Consider the following 20,098-nt stretch of genomic DNA (forward strand, 5'->3'; position numbering starts at 1 on the left):
ATCCTCCGTACCCCTAAGTTTGAAGCCAAATGCTAAACCCGCCATTAATCTGTCGATCTTGGCCACCGACCAATTAGCACCATGCGCCTCACTTATCAATAACAACAACGCCCCTACCTGGTCCTCCTCAGAATATACCTCCCCTATATTCTCAATCCACTGCATCCATTCTCCCCAAGCTGCCTCATAAGCTTTCAATGTGCCGGCCGCCAGCGACCCCCGGATCAGGTGCTCCGCCGCACGTCGACCAATCGCCAAAGTTCTGGAGGGCACAGTCGTCCTTCCGTATCCGCCTCTGGCACCAGGGTCCGACAGCGCTCCCACTGAAAGCGAGAGAGTGAGTCAGCTATGCAGTTTTTTACCCCAGGAACGTGTTCAGCCACAAACCAAGCGTTCAATGTTAACCCTGACAGAACCAATTGCCGCAACAAATCAATAACCGGCGCCGAAGACGCAGATCCCTTATTAATAGCCTGCACTACCCCCAGGTTATTGCAACCAAAAATCACTTTTTTGTTTCTGAAAAATTCACCCCAAATAACTACCGCAGCCACAATCGGAAACAACTCAAGCAACGTTAGGTTTTTTGTTAAACCCGCTGTCACCCACTCCTCTGGCCAAGCTTCCGCACACCACTGACCCCTGAAAAATGCGCCAAAACCGGCGCTTCCCGCTGCATCAGTGAACAACTCACATACTGCACTATCGACCACTTCCTCAATCACCATGGTCCTCCCGTTGTACTTCTCCAGAAAGGACAACCAAACCTCCAAATCAGCCTTCAAACTCTTTGACACCCTTATAAAATGGTGAGGCTTTTTAACCCCTGCTGTCGCTCGTGCCATTCTTCTACCAAATATTCTTCCCATGGGCATAATTCTCCCAGCAAAGTTTAACTTTCCTAACAATGACTGCAACCGCTGCAATGTAATCTTTTTCCCTGCCTTTGCCTTCTGCAATTCCTCCCTTAAGACCTCTAACTTTTCCGTGGGTAACCTAAATTCCATTGCTTCGGTATCAATTGTAATCCCTAGAAAACTTAAAGATTTCGTTGGCCCTTCCGTCTTTTCAGGAGCCAATGGGACGCCAAAATGATTGGCCACCCATTGAACCGTTGCTAACAAATTGCCACACATGGGCGAATCTGCCTCGCCAATGCATAAAAAATCATCCAAATAATGGATAATAGAACGCGCCCCTGACACCTCATGCATCACCCATTCCAAAAATGTGCTGAACATCTCAAAATACGCACAAGAAATAGAACAACCCATGGGCAAGCATCTGTCAACGTAATACTGCCCTTCCCAAAAACACCCCAGCAGTTTGCAACTTTCCGGATGAACCGGCAGCAAACGAAAAGCCGATTCGATATCGGTCTTGGCCAACAAAGCTCCCTTACCGAACTTTTGAACCCACTTAACCGCTGTGTCAAATGAGGTATAATCCACCGAACACAGCTCGGGGTCAATCCCATCATTGACCGAGGCCCCTTTTGGATAGGATAGATGCTGAATAAGCCGAAACTTGTTCGGCTCTTTTTTCGGCACCACCCCAAGCGGTGATACAATCAAATCGTCCCATGGTGGAGCTAAAAAGGGGCCCGCCATTCTCCCTAATCGTACCTCTTTCTCCAACTTTTCTTTTACCACCTCCTTGTGCAACAACGCTGACTTCAGGTTCCTTAACGTAACAGGAACTACATGCCCCGGAGGGGGAATACGAAAACCAACATCAAAACCATCAAACAATAAAGAACTTTTCTCCCGGTTCCCATATCTACTTAGATAAGGGGCCATCCTTTGTAGCATCACCGGCGTCATCCCTTTTTCCACCACTACCGGCACTTCTGGCCTTGTCTCTTTTAAAACAACGCGCTGCTCCGTGCGACACTCCGTCGCAAACTGAGCAGACGTGCTTGAATCGACAGGTGGCCCCAAACTTACATCTCCCCTCATTAAATGCCCAACACACGCCGGGCTTCTTAACATTTTGTTGGCCCACCTGCTGTCCCGTTCCTCCCCTGATCCAACGCCGGCCCCACCTTGAAAAGGATGCCCGTACCTGACCGGGGCCATCACCCTTAACCAAAGACCAATGTCTTTATTATCCCACCGTATGCTTGGCCTGACCGCCTTTCGTTGACGAAACTGTTCGTCATAACGAAGCCATGTCTGCCCGCCATACGTGCGATACGCTTCCGCTATCGCATCTAAATAACAAAAAAGGCCCGAACAATTCTCCGGGGCTTTTTCGCCTATCACACTAGCCAAAATCGCAAAAGCTTGCAACCAATTTTGAAACGTTTGCGGAATCAACCGCCACCGTTTCTTTTCTTCGTCCTCCTTCTTAGAATCAGTCCTTTTTCCTTTGTCCAAGTTAAACTTTTCCAAAGGTAAGAGGGAAAAAATCTCTACATATTCATCTCTCCAGATTTTCTCGCGAACCTCCTTCTTTAGATGGGCCCCTAGGGGCCCCTCAAAACAGACATAGACTTCACCCCTGGCCTTATCGTCCAGTCGGATCGCGTCCCCATCTTTCTCCGTCTGAATTCCTACCGTCACCCCCGACACCGCGGATCCTGTAGTCACCCCTTGACTCCCACCTACCGCGCCACTTCCTTGTGAAACACCTCTTGACCCTTCAGACAACCACGCCGCCACTGGCGATGCAACTGTCTGAGTCCCCAAACCCAGGCCCTGCTCACAGCGGACCAACATCTCCCTCATATTACCTAACAACGAGCGTAATTCAACTTCCCGCTGACCTCCACCTGCACTACCCCCGCTCCCCCCTAACATAAACTCCCCGCTCCCTCTAGGCAGATTAATATCATCAAAATTATAGCATTGTGTTAAACATTCATGCTCACCGGGCCGCATGGGCGCTGTGATCCCATCAGCCGTCATCCGCGGATCCGGTCGTCGTTCCTGCGCCCGACTTGCGCCAGCCGCCGTCTCGTCCCGCTGGTAGGGAAAAAGGCTCTCTCGCTGCCGTTGCTCCGGATCGTTTAACTGCTCCGGGCCCACTTGGCGCCCGTCTGGTAGTGGCACGAAGATGGCCGACCTGACCTGCCGACTACCTCCTGCCACCTCGCAATGCACTCCTGGAAATAAATCCCTGGGGCGCTCCGACAAGCTCCCCGTAGCCCTCGGCGGATCTTCCTGCTGATGAAACAATCCTGCTCCCTGCACCAAGTCCGAAACCTGGGGGCGCTCGGACGAGCTCCCCGTTGCCCTGGGCGGATTTTCAAAGCGACGCACGGCTCCTACCGCGCTTCGACCTCTCTCTCGCTGCCTGGCCCCCCCCCGGGCCGGCACTTCACCCTGGGGGGTAGCCGTGTCCTCTCCGTCTAAGATGGCGTCTGGCCGGGCAAGCCCCGCCCCCCGAGGAGAGCGAGACCTGCGGCCGGCCGTTGGACCCGGGCGTTGTCTCGGATTCCTCCTGGCCGGTCTGTCCCCAGCCACCCTGGCTGTGGGTGATGAGCGACCGGCCAGAGGGTCCCCGGAGGGGCTCCTAACCCTGCGCCGGGTCCTGGGCTCCGCCTCCTCGGCTATTAACCTAGCCGGAGGACGTGTCCTGCGCGCACGCGCGCGCCTTGCCGGGGCTCCGTCTCCGCTGGCTGCTGCCGGCTCACCTCTCTCCGCTCCTGTCATCTGAGCCTGCAGCCACCCCGGGGGATGATTCACCGCCGCTGCCCGGAGGATCGCTAAGGCCGCTTCCACCGCTGACATCCCGGTAACCTGTTCTTCTCTGTACTCGGCGCTCACTCCGCTACCGCTCTTCCCAGCTGGGTCCTCCGCAAACACTAGCTCCGCTCCGCTGCCGATAAAACTTCTCTACCGGCTCCGCTATCTATTCTCTCTCTCTCTCACTTTCTCTGAAACGTTTCTCTCTCTCTGAAACGTTCAAAAGATGGCGCTCCCGCCCAAATGCCCCTTTTTATAACTAACCCCCCCCCTGCAATTTCCCCCCCCCTTCTTTTCTCACTAACCAATCCCTTTAAACTACTTCCTAACAATCACTCCCCTCACCTTTACAGTTAACCCTATCCTAACTTTCTTGTTCCCGGCAAACCCTGTCATGCAGGGCCTACACGTATATGCCCCTCGCGGCACGTTCCGGCCCTTTTCTTTATTTGTGAAGCACCACTGCTGGACAAGATACTCCATAGGAGAACACGAACTCTCTACCAGTTACTCACACGACTTGCAGTACTGGAACTCTGCACGGCTGACTAGGACACACATTAGAGCAGGGGTTTTAGGGAAGGACTTCTAGGCCACCTCTCCTCTTCTTCCATCTTCACCCCATGCAGGCTGAAGGTACCTGCATGCGGGCCACACTCCGTACAACTCCAAAAAGCCAAACCCAAACCACTCTGAAGCTAGACAAGAAGAGACAGGCAGACCCCATCATGCATTTTGCTCACACATTTATATGACAAGGTCACATGACTTACAAAAGTTACATTTCCAGACGTAACCCAGACAGTAACCCATTCAGTGCTGCCGCTAGGCAATAAACCTCATATTCCTGCTACATAAAACACACTGACAATACATATAAGCACAAGACTACATAGATCACTCAGAACCTTCCAGAAACTTCCATACATGAACTTCTGTATACTACAAGTAGCACATTCTAGGAATTGATTGATCTATAGAGAAAAAAAACTTAGGTTTTCTCTATCAGGGTAGAGATTCAATTTGGTGCTCGTCACCACAAAGTAATGCATACAAACCTCTTTGTAGTTCAGCGGCTCAGTCATATAGAACTGATACTGCTAGGTGGGAGCCCCTTTTACTTCCACCACTCAAAGTGAATCTACAGCCAAATACATTCTTTATCAAACAAAATTCTGCCCCTAGAAGAAGTTGTTGCTTTGCTGCAAAACTTGGCATGCGGTTACATCTCAGACAGATATGCAAATAATTAGAGTTGTGGAGTGATTAGGTAAACGGTCTTGCCACCTGCTACCCTAAAAGTGGTTCCTCCCTTGGCCTATAAGAGGCTCTCGGAGGCTCCTTGTGTGTAGTGGACCTCTTCTTCCGCTTGTGTAGAGTTTGTTGACCACCAGATGCCTCTACGACGCAGAGAAGAGATGTTACCCCTTTACCAGAGTTTGATACGGGCGTATTATTGGGATGTGAGAAGCTGGAGGGTACTATTGACAAATTGCCTGCGACCTGGGCCATTCTGTTAGGAGGTGTTGGGACCAGTGGATACGTGAGGGCAAACACACAAGGCGATTGAGCTCAGGATACCCTTGACAGAACACCAGTAGTGAAGATTGTCTGTTCATTCGAAAAGCACAAGCAGCTCTAATTGTTTCGCTGTCTGCCATCCAGAGAAAGGTGGCATTATTATTATAATTTCCTGTGTCTGTCGGAACCATTTCCAGGTGCCTGACTGAAGGACATTTGGTCTCACAGCACCAATTAAGTGTACTGCCTTTGACACCTACCCACCATCGCCTCCATTTGCAGTGGTGTCATGAACGAAGGAACTGGACTGCTGCGGATTACATCCCGCAGCCACATGTGTTCCTCCCAAGGCAGGGCTTCCAAGAGCCATTTTTAGCAGGATAATGCTCAACTGCAAACAAAAGGGTACCACGGGAATGCCTCCACAACATTACTACACTTCTGTGGCCAGCCCGGTCACCAGATTGATCGCCCTAAGAACATACATGGGACTATCTGGGAAGCCAAGTTCAACAGCCTATGAGTTTGCACAATCTAGAAGCTCAGTTACAGCAAATTTGGACCAATATGCCACAGGATACCATACAGAACCTGTATGCCTCAATGCCCGCCCATATTACATCTTGCATCCAAGCTAGAGGTGGTACGACAGGGAACTAGAGCCTTACGCCTGCCCATATCACATCTTGCATCCAAGCTGGAGGCAGCCCAAGAGGGTACTAGAGCCTCCATGCCTGCCCGTATCACATCTTGTATCCAAGCTAGACTTGTTCCCAACAAGGTACTACAGCCATCATGCCACGCTTACCACATCTGACATCCAAGCTAGAGGTGGCCTAACAGGATACTAGAGCCTCCATGCCTGCCCACATCACATCCTGCATCCAAGCTAGAGGTGGCTTAGCAGGGTACTAGAGCCTCCATGCCTGTCCGTATCACATCTTACATCCAAGCTAGAGGCAGTATAACAAGATACTAAGAGCCTCCATGCCCACCCGTATCACATCTTGTATCCAAGCTAGAGGCGGTACAACAGGGTACTAGAACCTCCATGCCCATCCGTATCACAGCTTGTATCCACGCTACAGGCGGTATGAGAGGGTAGTAGAGCCTCCCTTTAAGTATTCAGTTTTACACAGTAAAGTATCCTTTTGCTCTGATATTGTAATCAATTACTTATATGAATGTTACAGTCACCCAGAGGAAGTTTCATTACATTCTGACAAATCCTTGTAGGGGAGGGATTGTTTTTGACAATGAGTGTGGAAAGTCTTAATACTGTCTATAGATGATTCCTACTTCTCCAAATCACATAGGGCACTCAATTTAAAAGCAACAACTAAATAGACTAGATGCTAGAAATATGTGTGCCATTGTTAGCGAAACTTTACCAAACTTCTAACCAACTTTTTTCCAACTCTTGCAGTGTTATCTCCATGACAACTCTTTACGTGTTGAATTTGCGCAGTGAAGATGATATCCTAGACACGGAAGGGTAAATACAACGTTCTGATCACTTTATGAATTGGCACTATGAATGAGTTCATTTAGGAAAATTTAAGCTATAGTCTACAGCAACCAAGGCCAACCATCCTCCATCCCCAACCATCCTTTTACTAATGACTTGAATCTCAAGATCACCACTGAACTTAATGGATCGATTTGCCGATCTCAAAGCATGAACCTATTAGCTGCTCGGTTTTTGACTTTGCACCTTGGAGCTAAGCTGTCGTATCTTGTCTAGCATTGACGTCTTATCTCTTCTTGCCTTCTCTATCACTGCTTGCTCTCTGCTACCTGCAGTCCTCTCACTTCAACTGGTACCTGCACTCTGACTTTCCTCAGGCAGATACGGCTCACTCTCCCCTTTGCTCTCTGTGCACGGTACGTCTCTTGCCTGCAAACCACCTTATTTTCCGGAATTAGGTGCTACAAATTCGTTTCACATGTGTCTCCTATGTTTTTTCTTCTTTAGCTCAAGTCAGAACTTTGATACCACCCAACTGAGGAGCTCCACCACACCTCCACTACAGGCCACAGAGGGCACAGGTGAGCCATTGGTCTGAAATATCTGTTTTAATGCGGCCAATGCATCTGTATTGTCTGATTAACGTCAATGCATTTCTTTTTCTGCAGATTGGTCACATAACCCGAATCCTTCCACCATAATAGACCTGTGCTTGAATCCTCCGTGCAATACTTTCTGTTGCTCTAGTCCTCATAGCTCCTCCACGTTTCCTGCAGTTACGTTAGGAAAAACAGCTTCTCGTGTGGAAACTTCAATAACAGGTGAAATTCCATGATAAAATGCAAAAAAAACCACTTACCTTAGTACTTCTACCTGGTTGCAAGAGCACATGTACCATAGAGGCCACTCCAAATGGGTAGTGTTGAATAAATCAAAACAATCAAGCCCTAATTTGGGTCAAACTTTGCAAAAAGTTTGGTTTTCCGACCTCACTAAAACTCCTCTTCCCTCCAGTAGTTAGCACTGTTGCCTTGCAGTGCTGGGGTTCTAGGTACAAATCCGACCAAGGACAACATCTATTTAGTCACATTTGAACCTAGGACCCCAGCACTGCAAGGCAGCAGTGCTAACTACTGAGCCACCAGGCTTTTTCTGCCTTCTTCTGCCTCATCCTTTTCCTCCGAAGTTGGAGAAAAAGGAGAAGAAACATAAACACAAGAAAAACATACACAATCCATGCAGATGTTGTCCTTGGTCAAATTGGAACCTATCACACCAGCACTGCAAGGCAACAGTGCTAACTACTGAACAAGCATGCTGCTTCTTCCCACTTCTTTCTCAGGAGGACAAGAATGAGGAGAAATTCGGACTAAACTTTTTAGAAGTTTGCCCAACACTGCAACATGTAGCCCAAAACCCGGAAGTTCAGACTCAGAATATGAAAATTGTGTTAGATTATACTTGTGTTATAATGATGCACAATGATATGCGCATATTTTGGACAACACAAGGATAATACACATGGTAATATCACCATTAAATCTTGGAATAGCGCCCCTTACAATTTTGCATGTCCCTTTCCACCTTTCCATCATCCATAGTCTTCAGTATATGCACTTCACATACGAATCATGATGGTTATAGACCCTTTACGTGTCTGATACACACTCCCCCCCCCCCCCCTTTCCCCGTGGACCTCCTTTTTTCAATGTTATCTTCTTGTCTAGTTGTGAGGGATTAATATATACATCTTCACCATAGACAACGCTTCAGCTACAACTATAAGAAAGGCTAAATCCAGAACTCTGGACAAGAGTCGGAATTCTCTCCAAACGCAAGCACGTCCTGTCAGTCCTTCACCCCAAAATACCCAGGGAAAAACCAAACACAGTCCTAACAGCCTACCAGGGCAGGACCGACGTAAGAAGCGTAGCATGGAGGAGGAAGAAACATTATCAACCACCGTCTCAGCTGTCACCTATGGAAATGGTAAGTTATACCAAAAGATACATAAATGTTAAAGGAATTGGCCAGAAGTAGCAAAAAGATCTGCTGTTTTTCCAAAAATGGCACCAAATCTGTCTATGTTCTGTGTCTGGTATTACAGCTCGAACCCATTCAAGTGAATAGAGCTGAACTGCAATACCAGACACAACCCATGTGGGGTACGGGAATGAGGGAACGTGACTCTAAATGGGAAAGGACCAGAAGGGGAGCAAGTAAGGCTGTTAGCCATGGACAGAGGTAGAGGGAAGTTTCACCTGTTGGATACTGCAGAAACACATTACGTTGCCCTATGGACAAGATCTTCCCTGGGGAGCAGAATCAGTGAGGTTCGAAAAGCTGGAGAACTCTTGGCGAATGAGTACAGACTGTTGATAATCCCGACAAATGGGCACAAAAATATTGCTAACGAAGATACTGTTGTTCGGTTTAGAGAACCCGGGACTTGATTTGTTCACTTAAATTGTTTTTATATTAAAGTTCATTATTTGGGAGCATGAATGTCATCTTCTTGAGCTTGCGCTAGCTTCCCATGGTGCCCTCGTGTTACAGCAGCCAACGGGGCCTAGTTTAAGACCCACCCCTTTCCTAAAGCGGTATGGCTGGAACCGGGCCATCAGTCTTTGTTGTCCCTTCTGCCCACATAGGAGGACATGGGATCTATGACCTCTCTCATGGAGTTGGTCCTGGCACTCACTGCCCTAAAGCCAATGATTCGAGGTAGCCCGAGCCTACCACCGTAGCCTTCTCACACATGGACAGACATGGTGCCGTATCTGGAAAAACATTTTTTAAATTCGTGTTCCCCTTGTATAAAAACAATAAATGATCCAGCCTGTGATGTCCTATACGCAGGCTGACTGCAGCCTGTCAACACAGTGTCAGAGGGAAACCGGAGACATGGTGCTGGACACATTGGGGAGCCGGAAGAAATGAATATAGAATCATCTATTCTTTTTATACGTGGGGGGCACAAATTTATAGAAATAAATTAATTTGGACAACTCCTTTAATATTTTTAGGTTAAGAGTTCACCAAGCGCCCTTTATCCTCCATATTCATCATCTGTTTACTTCAACCGGATCCACATATATTCTACTCAGAATTTTAGTCTTGTCCGTGAAGGTTCTTCAGACACATGAATGTATGATATAACATCCCTCCATATTTCTCACTTGGGACTCAGATAATGTGATGTCTTTTGCAGGATCTCGAGCTTCTATCTCTTCTGTTCGGCTCCTAGAGACTGACACGCTCATTACAGATCAATTATGCGCCTCCCAAGACACCTGCAGGTGATTCATGTACTGTCTTATGTCAAGCTTCAGTAAAGTTGCACATTGATGTATTTTCGAGCTTTGTGCTGTCCGTATAATTCTATGGACCTTTTAATGGACCTATTATAGCCTATGAGGCTATACACATGGACGCTGTTTTACACGGATCCTGTGAAAAAAAACTCATGGCATGTCCTATTCCTGCCCATATCATCGATGAGCAATAGCCATGGAATGCCCCAGAATGTGCATCATCCATGTGTATCCGATATCACACAAATGCATCTTCATGTGCTGTCCAATGCGAGTTGCACCCATACATGTCCCTGAGGCGCAACTCGCAGTTATGTCTGCATGCACCTAGCCTAAGGCTGGATTCACACAAACATATATCGGCTCGGTTTTCATGCCAAGCCGATATACGTCGCCCTCATCTGCATGGGGGGGGATTAGCCCCGTGAATTAGCCCCGCCCCGCCTCCTTTCATTGCAAATAGTGCAGAGGGGCGGAGAGGGGGTGGAGAAGGGGCGGGAGCTCAGTTCTTGCTCCTGGCTCTTCCATCCTCCCCCCTCTGCAGATGAGGACGACATATATCGGCTCGGTGTGAAAACCAAGCCGATATACGTTTGCGTGAACGCACCCTAAGGCTGTTTCCATCCTGTAGCAGGGGTCAGGAAGGGTATCATTTTTCTTTAGGGAGAGCACTTAGAAGGTGTGAGGAGACTTAGATGGCCATGCATGCTCTTCTGGGAAATATGCAAATGAAGATGGAACAATACCTCTACAGTGCCACCTATTGGAAGGCAGCATTCCTGCAAGTCAATGTCAGACTTTTTAACAAGCTTTGTAACAATGAGTGGAAATTGTGAGCCAAAGCCAGAATAACCATGCACAGACAGCATGATCAAGGTGCTCTCTCTAAGGAGAAATGATACCCTTCCTGACCCACATCTATAAGTCTCTCACTAGCCAAGCCAGAAACCTGCTTATACTGATGAGGGGCAATCACCTGGAAACAGCTGTCAGTGCATGATTTTTCTGGCTTTGGCTCACAATCCCCAGTCATTGTTAAAAATTCTGACATTGACTTGCAAGAATTCTGTCTTCCAATCGGTGATATTATGGAGGTTTTGTTCCATATTCCCATTTGTATACTGTGGTAAAAACACCACCCATCCATGGTGGCCAATGGCTGCACAATTTTACTGGCAAAATTGTGCAGCCATGGCTGACTGGGGTTTTAGCTCCATACAGCTGCTGCAGCATGGAAGCCCTAACTGGTGTTATAGGTAAAAATATCTTTGTACCATTTTAGCTATGATGAAGAATGACATAAATCCATGCAACATTCCCATCTGTGTATGTTATTAATTTCAACTCCCAGATCCCCCTGTCTCCCTGACATTTAAAATGACCTTTAATATCAATATTTTCATCTCTGATGTTGTGTTTGAGGATACAAAAATGTTTTGGCACAAGTAGATCTGTCCTTTCTTCTTCTATTGTGTGACTGTAAGGGTCTGCACTAACAATGGAAATTGCAAAAGTCTGATCGCATATACAGTATACTGCAATACTATAGTGTGGACTATAGTATTGCAGTATACTTTATTCTGACAGGTGTTCTATTAAGACAAGCCACAGGCTTGTCTTAATAGGCACTCATTCATGGAAGCCCTGGGGACTTCAGAAGGCCCTAGGCTGCTATAACACCTGGATGGCACTTTGTAATCTCATTGTGGGGGGCCTTTTGGATCTCCCAAAATGCCAATCGGTGTATGTCGCTGTCAAAATTGATACACGTGAAAATACCTGGAGTTTTATATTCCTGATGTATGTGTGATGATGAGAGTACATGGAATTATAAATCATACTACTTCATGACAGAAAGGTACAACAAAATCGATAATTTGGCTGATCATTAAAAATACATGGACAGAAAGGTTAAGCGCAGGTCATTGGTGCCACTATCTTCATTAACCCTTTGCAATCCAATTTTGGATTCAGGGTTTCCTAGGGGGCTTTCTCTTTCTTCTATTATACAATGGCGCCATCTGCTGGCTAGAGCAAGTACTGCAGTATGGGACGTGCTGGAGAGGACCCGACAACAGAGCAGCAAGTAATGTACAGTAAGAATACCCTGCCGGACGTCTTCCGACATTGGAGCTGTACAGCCTTCAATTAGAATGTCTTCAGACGTCAGACAGTGGATTGGAAAGGGTTAAAGATCAGATTAATTTAACAAACTTTATCATAAACCAAATTTAAAGAACTCAACATTAAAGGGAGTTGGCTGCTCTAGCATTAATTCAAAACATAGCATTTTTTATATGAAGGTATATCATTTACTAATATACTTGTATTACAGTTTGTCTATTGATCGCGTCAGGTAAGGGTTTAAATGGTTGGGAACGGAATTTGGGATTCCCTTGATAACCTGAGCTCAGGGGTCCTAGCTTAAGACCTCTTAGTGATTGTCGTAAAATACCGTATGGATAATCACTAAGGAGTTAACTGGCCATTTGCATACAATGAGGGACATACCACTCCTTCTAATAAATAAATATCCAATACAGAGGGGTGGAGTGAAGGGGCAGCACAGATCCAATCATCATAAATGGGTCAGGAAGATGAAGACTCTATTAATTTTAATAGTTCCAAACTGCTTGCCAATGACCTTTTATCAGTCAGCAATAGTAGTGACATAGTGAAAACATGACCCAGTCACTGGCTGATGCTTCCTAGCCCCCCCCCCCCCCCCGCCTTAGTTTAGGTGGGTATGGGACCTTTTTCTGTGCAAATGGCCAAATCAGAAGAGGAATTAATGTGTCACATAGTTTTATGTTAAGACCCATTTAGACACAGATGATCGCTCAAAAGATGGCTTTTGAGTGATCATTTTGCATAATCTGCTAATTGGTACTAATGCCTATTAGTACCAATTAGCAACGTGTATGATGCCAGGAGCGGAATTTATTCAGAGTACTACCCCCTGTTCTCTGAATAAATTCCTTTTGATCTGCTGGTGGGGCCAACAGCTGAGACAATGCAATCAGCTGTTATCAGCGGTCCCCGAGCACAGCGTGTGGTCCGTCTTATCAGCTGTTCTGCCGAACAATGGTTTTCAAGCCGAACTGAGAACCGTTGTTCGTCACAAAACTGAAAGATGGGCACATTTAGACACAACGATTATTGCTCAAAAGACGGCTTTTGAGCTAATTTTGAGCTATAATTGTTGTGTCTAAATAGCCCTTATCTCTGCATCACTTACGGAATGTGCTCCTCAACCTTGTAGATCATCAGATTCCTGGACCAGATATCAATCAAAGGACAATAAAACTTTCACATTCCTTATCTCAGACCTGTTACAATTCTTTACTGCTCCATCTGTTCCCTCCCCTCCTCATGCTTTACATCACTTGTCTTATTTAACACCATATGGCTATACCCTTTCGTGTATACGTATGTGACTCTTCAGGTTGTGTGTTGTACCCAAGTAGTCTCACAAGCCGCTGTCATCTTTTTAGTTAGCCATTAACCCTTTCCAATCCACTGTCTGACATCTGAAGACATTATGATTTAAGGCTGTACAGCTCTGATGTTGGAAGACGTCTGTCGGGGTTCTCTTACTGTATATTGCCAGCCTCTCTGCTGTCGGAGCCTATCCAACGTGTCACCTCATGCAGTACTGGCTTTAGCCAGCAGATAGCGCCGTTTTATAACAGCCGAAAAAGAGTAAGCCCCCTAGGAAAACTAGGATACAAATTGGATTGGAAAGGGTTAAGGACTCACTTTTGATGATGTCTCCAATGGTCATTTATGGCACAGGAAGTCATGGAATATATATATTTTTCTCTTCACAGAGCAGGAAACTACACATATTTACTCCCACTGAAGAAGTACAGCTCTTTAACAGGCCATATTACACTGGAGTTCAAGTGAGCGTCTTTAACTCAACCTCAAAAAGGGTTTTTTTCTGTGACTGTTTTTATGGTGTACTAATCCGTCTGTCTTTCTAGCTCCTCCACTCCTGTATCTGTCAATCTATGCGAAGCAACAGCTGGAAAAAACTGTGAGACATCTGTAACTAGGGGCTTATCCGAAAATCAGAGCTGCTCCAAGGTAGGTACATAGCAAGGTCAATATCTTGTTTTCCTTTGTTCCTTAGTATTGATCTGTGTTTAAAGGGGTTAGAAAAAACAAGGCTGATTTCATCCAAACACAGCGCCACCCTTGTCCATAGGGTTGTGTGTGGTATTGCAGCTCAGCTCCAATAAAGGGAAGGGGAGCTGAGCTGCAATACCAGACACAACCCACAGGCAAGGGTGGAGCAGTGTTTGTAGGAAAGCAACCATATTTTTCTAACCCTGGACAACCCCTTTAAGTCTTAAGGTCAAATGCAGGATTATTAAACAGGGGCTGGTAGCCACATTGGGGATAACAGTTATTAAAGGAATTTTCCACAAAGATACTAAAGTCAGACAATGGACTAAAAAAACTAGTAGTACTCACCCGTTAAATGTCTCACCACTCCAGTACAGCCATCCTGCTCCTGGAAGCTCCTGCAGCAATCACGTGCCATTCATCATTCACATGACTGATGCAGAAAATCACTGATCTTAGCTGTCGTGTGCATGAACATAATGTGACCACTGAGGCCTGTGATTGGCTGCAAAGATCATGTAAATGATGAATGTCAGGTGAACATTGCATGAGCTTGCAGGAACCAGGGTATCTCAGTTGGAGAGGCAGGACAGTTAACAGATAAGTAATGCTTAGTCTTTTTTTTTTCAGTCTCTTCATTCCCAGCCCTTAGCAACTTTTTGAAAAGTCCCTGAAAATCCATTTAAATGGCTTTTACCGTGACTTAAAATTGCCTCACAAGCACTTTGTACTTCCTGTTTGTTGCTGACCTGGACATGTGACTGCTGCAGCCAATCACTGGCTATAGAAGGTCACTACTGTGGCTAGTGATTGGCTGCAGCAGTCACATGCACCGGTCAGCAGCAACCAGGAAGTACAGAGTGGTACTAAACAAATTTTAAGTTGTCAAAAAAAAAACAAGCTTTAAACTTATAGTAAACCTCTGATTTTGAGACAAAATTCTGGGCTGGAGGCGTATACTAAATTCCTTCATTGCACAAATTCTGGTCCCATTTTTGGGTGGCCAAGATGACAGCTGCCATTTGCTATGCAGTGTTCTCTGATTGGCCAGCACGGATCACAGAAGCAGAGCAGGTATAGTCTATTGGTAGTTAACATTACCAATGCACTATGGGTTATTAGGTAATCCAAAGATGGAAGGGGCCTCCTTGGCCGCCCAAAAATGAGACCAGAGCCACAGAGGAGCTTCCTTTGAAGAATTTGGGAATGCCTGTTGTCTAGATATTATATGGGAATTAGAGATGAGCGAGCATACTCGCTAAGGACAATTACTCGATCGAGCATTGCCCTTAGTGAGTACCTGCCCGCTTGGAAAAGGTTCGGCTACCGGCGCCGTTTCTCCCCGCTCTCCCCGAACCTTTTCTTCCGAGCGGGCAGGTACTCGCTAAGGGCAATGCTCGATCAAGTAATTGCCCTTAGCGAGTATGCTCGCTCATCTCTAATGGGGATCTTTTAAGTGACCCTCCAGCCCTGGACAAAGATGGCAACACTGCTTTTCTGAATGATGCACACTGTGCATTAATATGCATTACTCTAAGACACCACACACTGCTTTGATTGGCCAGTGCTGCCCAAGTGAGAGTACTGGCCAATCAGAGCAGTGTAGGTAGTGTCTCAGACTTCCGATGCATACTAATTTACAGTGTGCACCAGGCAGTCGGAGAAGTGGTGCGGCCAGCTTTGTTCCTCCAGGTCCAGAGAGTCGCTTTAAATCTTTTTCTGAAAATCAATCCAGCTGCTATAACATGAATGGAATCTACTTTAAGATGTCATGTAGTACTACACTGAAACGAGATGATGAGTTGTGCATCAGGTCTTATGTCCATTCCACATCACCTTCTAGTGTGCGACTGTATATGACCTCTCCTATATGGTAACAGTGTAATGGTCTCTCTGCACCAGGTCTCAGGAGTCTGTGCCGTGTCAGCCCCATCAACGTATCATTTGTGGTCTCTACAGCTGTTTCCCTCCCAGGATTTCTCATTCCACCTGCGAGTGTCACCTCCAGTGAGTCATCCCGTCCTGATATTTTGTACAACTTTTTACATAATGTAGCGTTTTAAAAATAAGCGTGCACCCCCTTCAACATTATTGTGTTTTTAAAATCAAAGTAGGTCTAAAATATTGTGCCGATTCATTTCTTAAGAAATTGCCGTGAAGACAACTGAGAGTCAGATTCTTCTCCCTCTTACAGTTTTTATTGGGTAGGAAAGAGGGGCGTGCTAAAAGACCTGCTTCAGAAAGCATTAAGATAAAGCAGTTATACAACATTTCCCCTATAGCATGCAAGGTGCTAAAATAACAAAAGGAGCAGTACTTGCCCCTCCTCTGCAAAGGGGATCCAGCTCTGTAGCCCGCTGTTTGTCACCTGACTACTGCAGCCAATCAGAGGTTGTGATATTATCACCTGTTCTCCTGGCATCAGTGCTCACATACTGGGTGCCATAATGGTGACACTGCAGCAGTCGGATGACATCCGGTGACATCATCTGCCACAACAAATACTGGGAAGCGCTGCTTCTTTTGTTATTTTATTTAGCACAGCTGGTACTATAGCGGAAATGTTGTCCGGTAACCAGACCACCATGTCTTTTATTTTTAGTGTCTGCCAAGGAATTCCTTTAATCATAAAAGTGTCATCAGCAAATTACCCATTCTTTACATTTTTAGGTTAGACATTTTTTGAAAATTAAAAATCCTTCAGCTTTCACACTGACCACTACGTCTAATAAGGTATTAGTGTATCTTGATGCCACCAGAAAGACCTGGTGGAGTCAAGATTGACAGGGGGGTGGTGACGCCCCCTGATTGGCTGCACATGTGCTCATCCTGGAAGGCAGTAACGAATCGTAGCTGTGGAGGGCCGCTGCCTTAGGAGCTGGGAGTGCTCATCAGGATCGAGCCGGCACCCAGCAGACACAAGTGCTGGATGGCAGTCTCCCACGGCGCCGGACCACATTGGGAGCACTGAGCAGGGGAGCAGCCGTGAGACAATATGGAGGCGCCGGACAGCAGGCTCTCCCGACGGAGGTGGACCACATGCGCGGCCAGCGACAACATCGGGGTGAGCGGCCGTCAGCCAGGACAGAGGCTGCAAGAGCTGGAAGTATGTAGCACTCAGCTGGTTGGCAGCCGGGAATGGACGGTGCGCTTACAGTGATTGCTGCACACTGTGCATGGATTAATGGGTGTCCTGCAGCCTTAGCCTCACAATGGTTCTTGGCCTTACATTCTTACATGTGAATGCTGGCATGTAACAGCGTTAGGGTGCGGGCAGACGAGCGCATAAACGGCGCGTTTTTGCGACCAAACGTATATACGTGACCATCTGAGGCAATGGTTTCGAATGTATTCGTTCACATGGGCGATTTTACGGCGTGTAAAAACGGCAATTCGAAAAAAACCGGAACATATGCGACCGAAATACGCGCCAACGCATATTCGATCGCCGAAAAGACCGTTTGCAAAGTAGGAACAAACGAAAATACGCTTTCTAGCTCTGGTCATGATCGGTGAAAAACGATCGCTCAGGCGATTATACGTTGCGCTCGTGCGAACGTAAATACGCCTACGCTCGTCTGCCCGCACCCTAAGGGTGCATTCACACGAACGTATATCGGCTCGGTTTTCACGCCGAGCCGATATACATTGTCCTCGGGTGCAGGGGGGGGAGAGGATGGAAGAGCCAAGTGCAGGAACTGAGCTCCCGCCCCCCTCTCTGCCTCCTCTCCGCCCCTCTGCACTATTTGCAATGAGGAGGCGGGACAGGGGCGGGGCTAAAGGCCTGGAATTAGCCCCGCCCCCGTTTCGCCTCTCCCCATTGCAAATAGTGCAGAGGGGCGGAGAGGAGGCAGAGAGGGGGCGGGAGCACAGTTCCTGGCCCTGGCCCTGGCTCTCCCCCCCCCCCCTGCACACGAGGACAACGTATATCGGCTCGGCGTAAAATCCGAGCCGATATACTTTCGTGTGAATGCACCCTTAACATGCAGCATTTACACCTCACAATGTAAGGCTAAGAACAGAAGTAACCGTCAGGCTAAGGCTGCAGGGCACCCATTAATCCATGCACAGTGTGCAGCTAGGACCTTTGTACCTTCAACCTATCAGGAGCTGGGGGTGTGACAGGTCGTTCCTCCTGTCAAACCCCTAGCTTCCGGTGGCGTCAAGGTACACAAATACCGTCTAATAATAGTCTAACACCTTCTGTGCCATAGAGAATACTTTTCAGCAGTCATCTCACTAACATCACAGGCAAGATTACAATTAACGGTAACATCGATGGTGTAGGTGTGAATTTATATATCACAGGGTCCACAGCTTATCCATTCTGTCTTCCTGCACAATGATTTCTGCGCAGGTCACAGAACATGTCCACAACACTCTCCCATAGAGGTCAATGAGCCCCCTTGTCTACTACGTATAGGCCCATGAGGCTTCTGTACAAAGCAGGAAGTCAAACTATTATTAGGCTTAGTGAAAACTGCAAGATAGTTTTCTGGGGGGGGGGGTTTTGGGGGGTGGGGGGGGAGGTTGTCTTATACATAAAAACTTACATTTTGGGTGTGCACACTGACTTCAATTCAAAGTGGAGGGGTAAAGTCTGCCCCCTATCTGCAACAAATCAGCGACATCTGAACACACCCTTATACAATAGCTTTGTTTCTCATGACACGTTACCTTTAAGACATGTCTCTACTGATCAGTAAGGAGTCTTGACCGTCTCTTTCTCCCCTAGGGTGCGTCAGGATGTTATGACATTACTGTTGACTCTTCAGAAGTTACAGACTATTATTTCCATTTTTACCGACTCTGCAACTGATACACTCATTGATCCGCTGGAAAACTCCAAAATCTCCCCTTTCACTTGGGCACAGTTTAGGTGTCATCCCCGCCCCCCCTCCCCCCTCCCCTAGACTGCAGGCAGCCACGGGGTATTCCCACCCGTCACTGGATGTGCAACACTGGACCAAACCAAGCAGCACTGGATCCGTCTGGGACCAACTGGAAGGTATTCACACTGGAGACACAGGGAATTATCCCCAAGCAAGAAACACGGGATTTCTGTCGCTCATTGCAGAGGACATGAATGGCAGAAGATGGGGACAGCTTCTTCTCCATCCTCATAATTGTCTATGTTTAATATCATGATTCTGTTACAACCCTCCCACCTATTTTTGACCATCCTAATAATTAATCCAAGTTTCCGGGACAGCGCCATCAGTCCTCAATACCGGAGCATTGTGAACTGTTCGATGAGGTGACTACGCCGAAGTCCGCAGCAGCACTGCAAGTTACTGAATACTGGAACAGCTTTTGTGTCTCGTTGTATTTTATGTGGATCTTTTATTTTTCTTGTTTGTGTTTTGTATTTAATTCCCTAACCACAGAAGTGCACTTAATCTTAACATGGCAGTTGAGGACCAAAATCTTGCCCTTTAAGAAGGGGCACCAAGAACGCCTGATGGTGAGGCAGCACACCAAAGACTTTGAGCACCCACGTGCGTATGCTGTCCAAAGAGTTGAATTGGTGACTTTGAAAAGTCGAAAAAAAGTTGGACCGCACCCCAAAAAAAAGAAAAAAAAACAAAAACTGTTGTTTCTGCTCTTAATATTAAAATCTTGTAAATACTATTTTTTCTTATAATTAAGACACTAATCACAGGAGAACATTTTAACCCTTTCACTACACAGCCTGTATGTATCGGAAGGGGTAAAATGTCATCTCTCGAGCTCAAAGCATTTTTAATATTTTTTTTTAAATGTCTGATTTGTATTTATATTTTTCTTCCTATGACCGCACTGTCTCCCCCCCCCCCCCCCATCCCCCACCTCTACCCGATTCTATGGGTCTGAAAAAAAAAAAATCCTGTCTACGTATAAATACCACAATATAAAATATATGGCTGATGCTTTGTATTCTTTGACTGGTGTCGTGTGACTGTAGAGAGGCTGACATTCAGAAGCGGGTACACGTT

The 20,098-nt window shown here is 46.7% G+C and overlaps 1 protein-coding gene across 1 annotated transcript in view; it reads left to right on the top strand.

The window, feature by feature from the left end:
• Positions 1–19,925, top strand: part of MYRF (myelin regulatory factor) — a 161,331-nt gene extending 141,406 nt beyond the window's left edge. Inside the window, exons 18-26 of the mRNA XM_066583152.1 lie at positions 6,637–6,705; positions 7,186–7,259; positions 7,347–7,499; positions 8,440–8,667; positions 9,890–9,977; positions 13,823–13,897; positions 13,979–14,081; positions 16,026–16,130; positions 18,859–19,925. Of these exons, the coding sequence (XP_066439249.1) occupies positions 6,637–6,705; positions 7,186–7,259; positions 7,347–7,499; positions 8,440–8,667; positions 9,890–9,977; positions 13,823–13,897; positions 13,979–14,081; positions 16,026–16,130; positions 18,859–18,942 (979 nt within the window). The 3' untranslated portion in view covers positions 18,943–19,925. The remainder of the gene's footprint in view (positions 1–6,636; positions 6,706–7,185; positions 7,260–7,346; positions 7,500–8,439; positions 8,668–9,889; positions 9,978–13,822; positions 13,898–13,978; positions 14,082–16,025; positions 16,131–18,858) is intronic.
• The last annotated feature ends 173 nt before the right edge of the window (positions 19,926–20,098 follow it).

This window comes from Eleutherodactylus coqui, chromosome 11 (genome assembly GCF_035609145.1).
Source record: "Eleutherodactylus coqui strain aEleCoq1 chromosome 11, aEleCoq1.hap1, whole genome shotgun sequence".
Classification (NCBI taxonomy): Eukaryota; Metazoa; Chordata; class Amphibia; order Anura; family Eleutherodactylidae; genus Eleutherodactylus; species Eleutherodactylus coqui.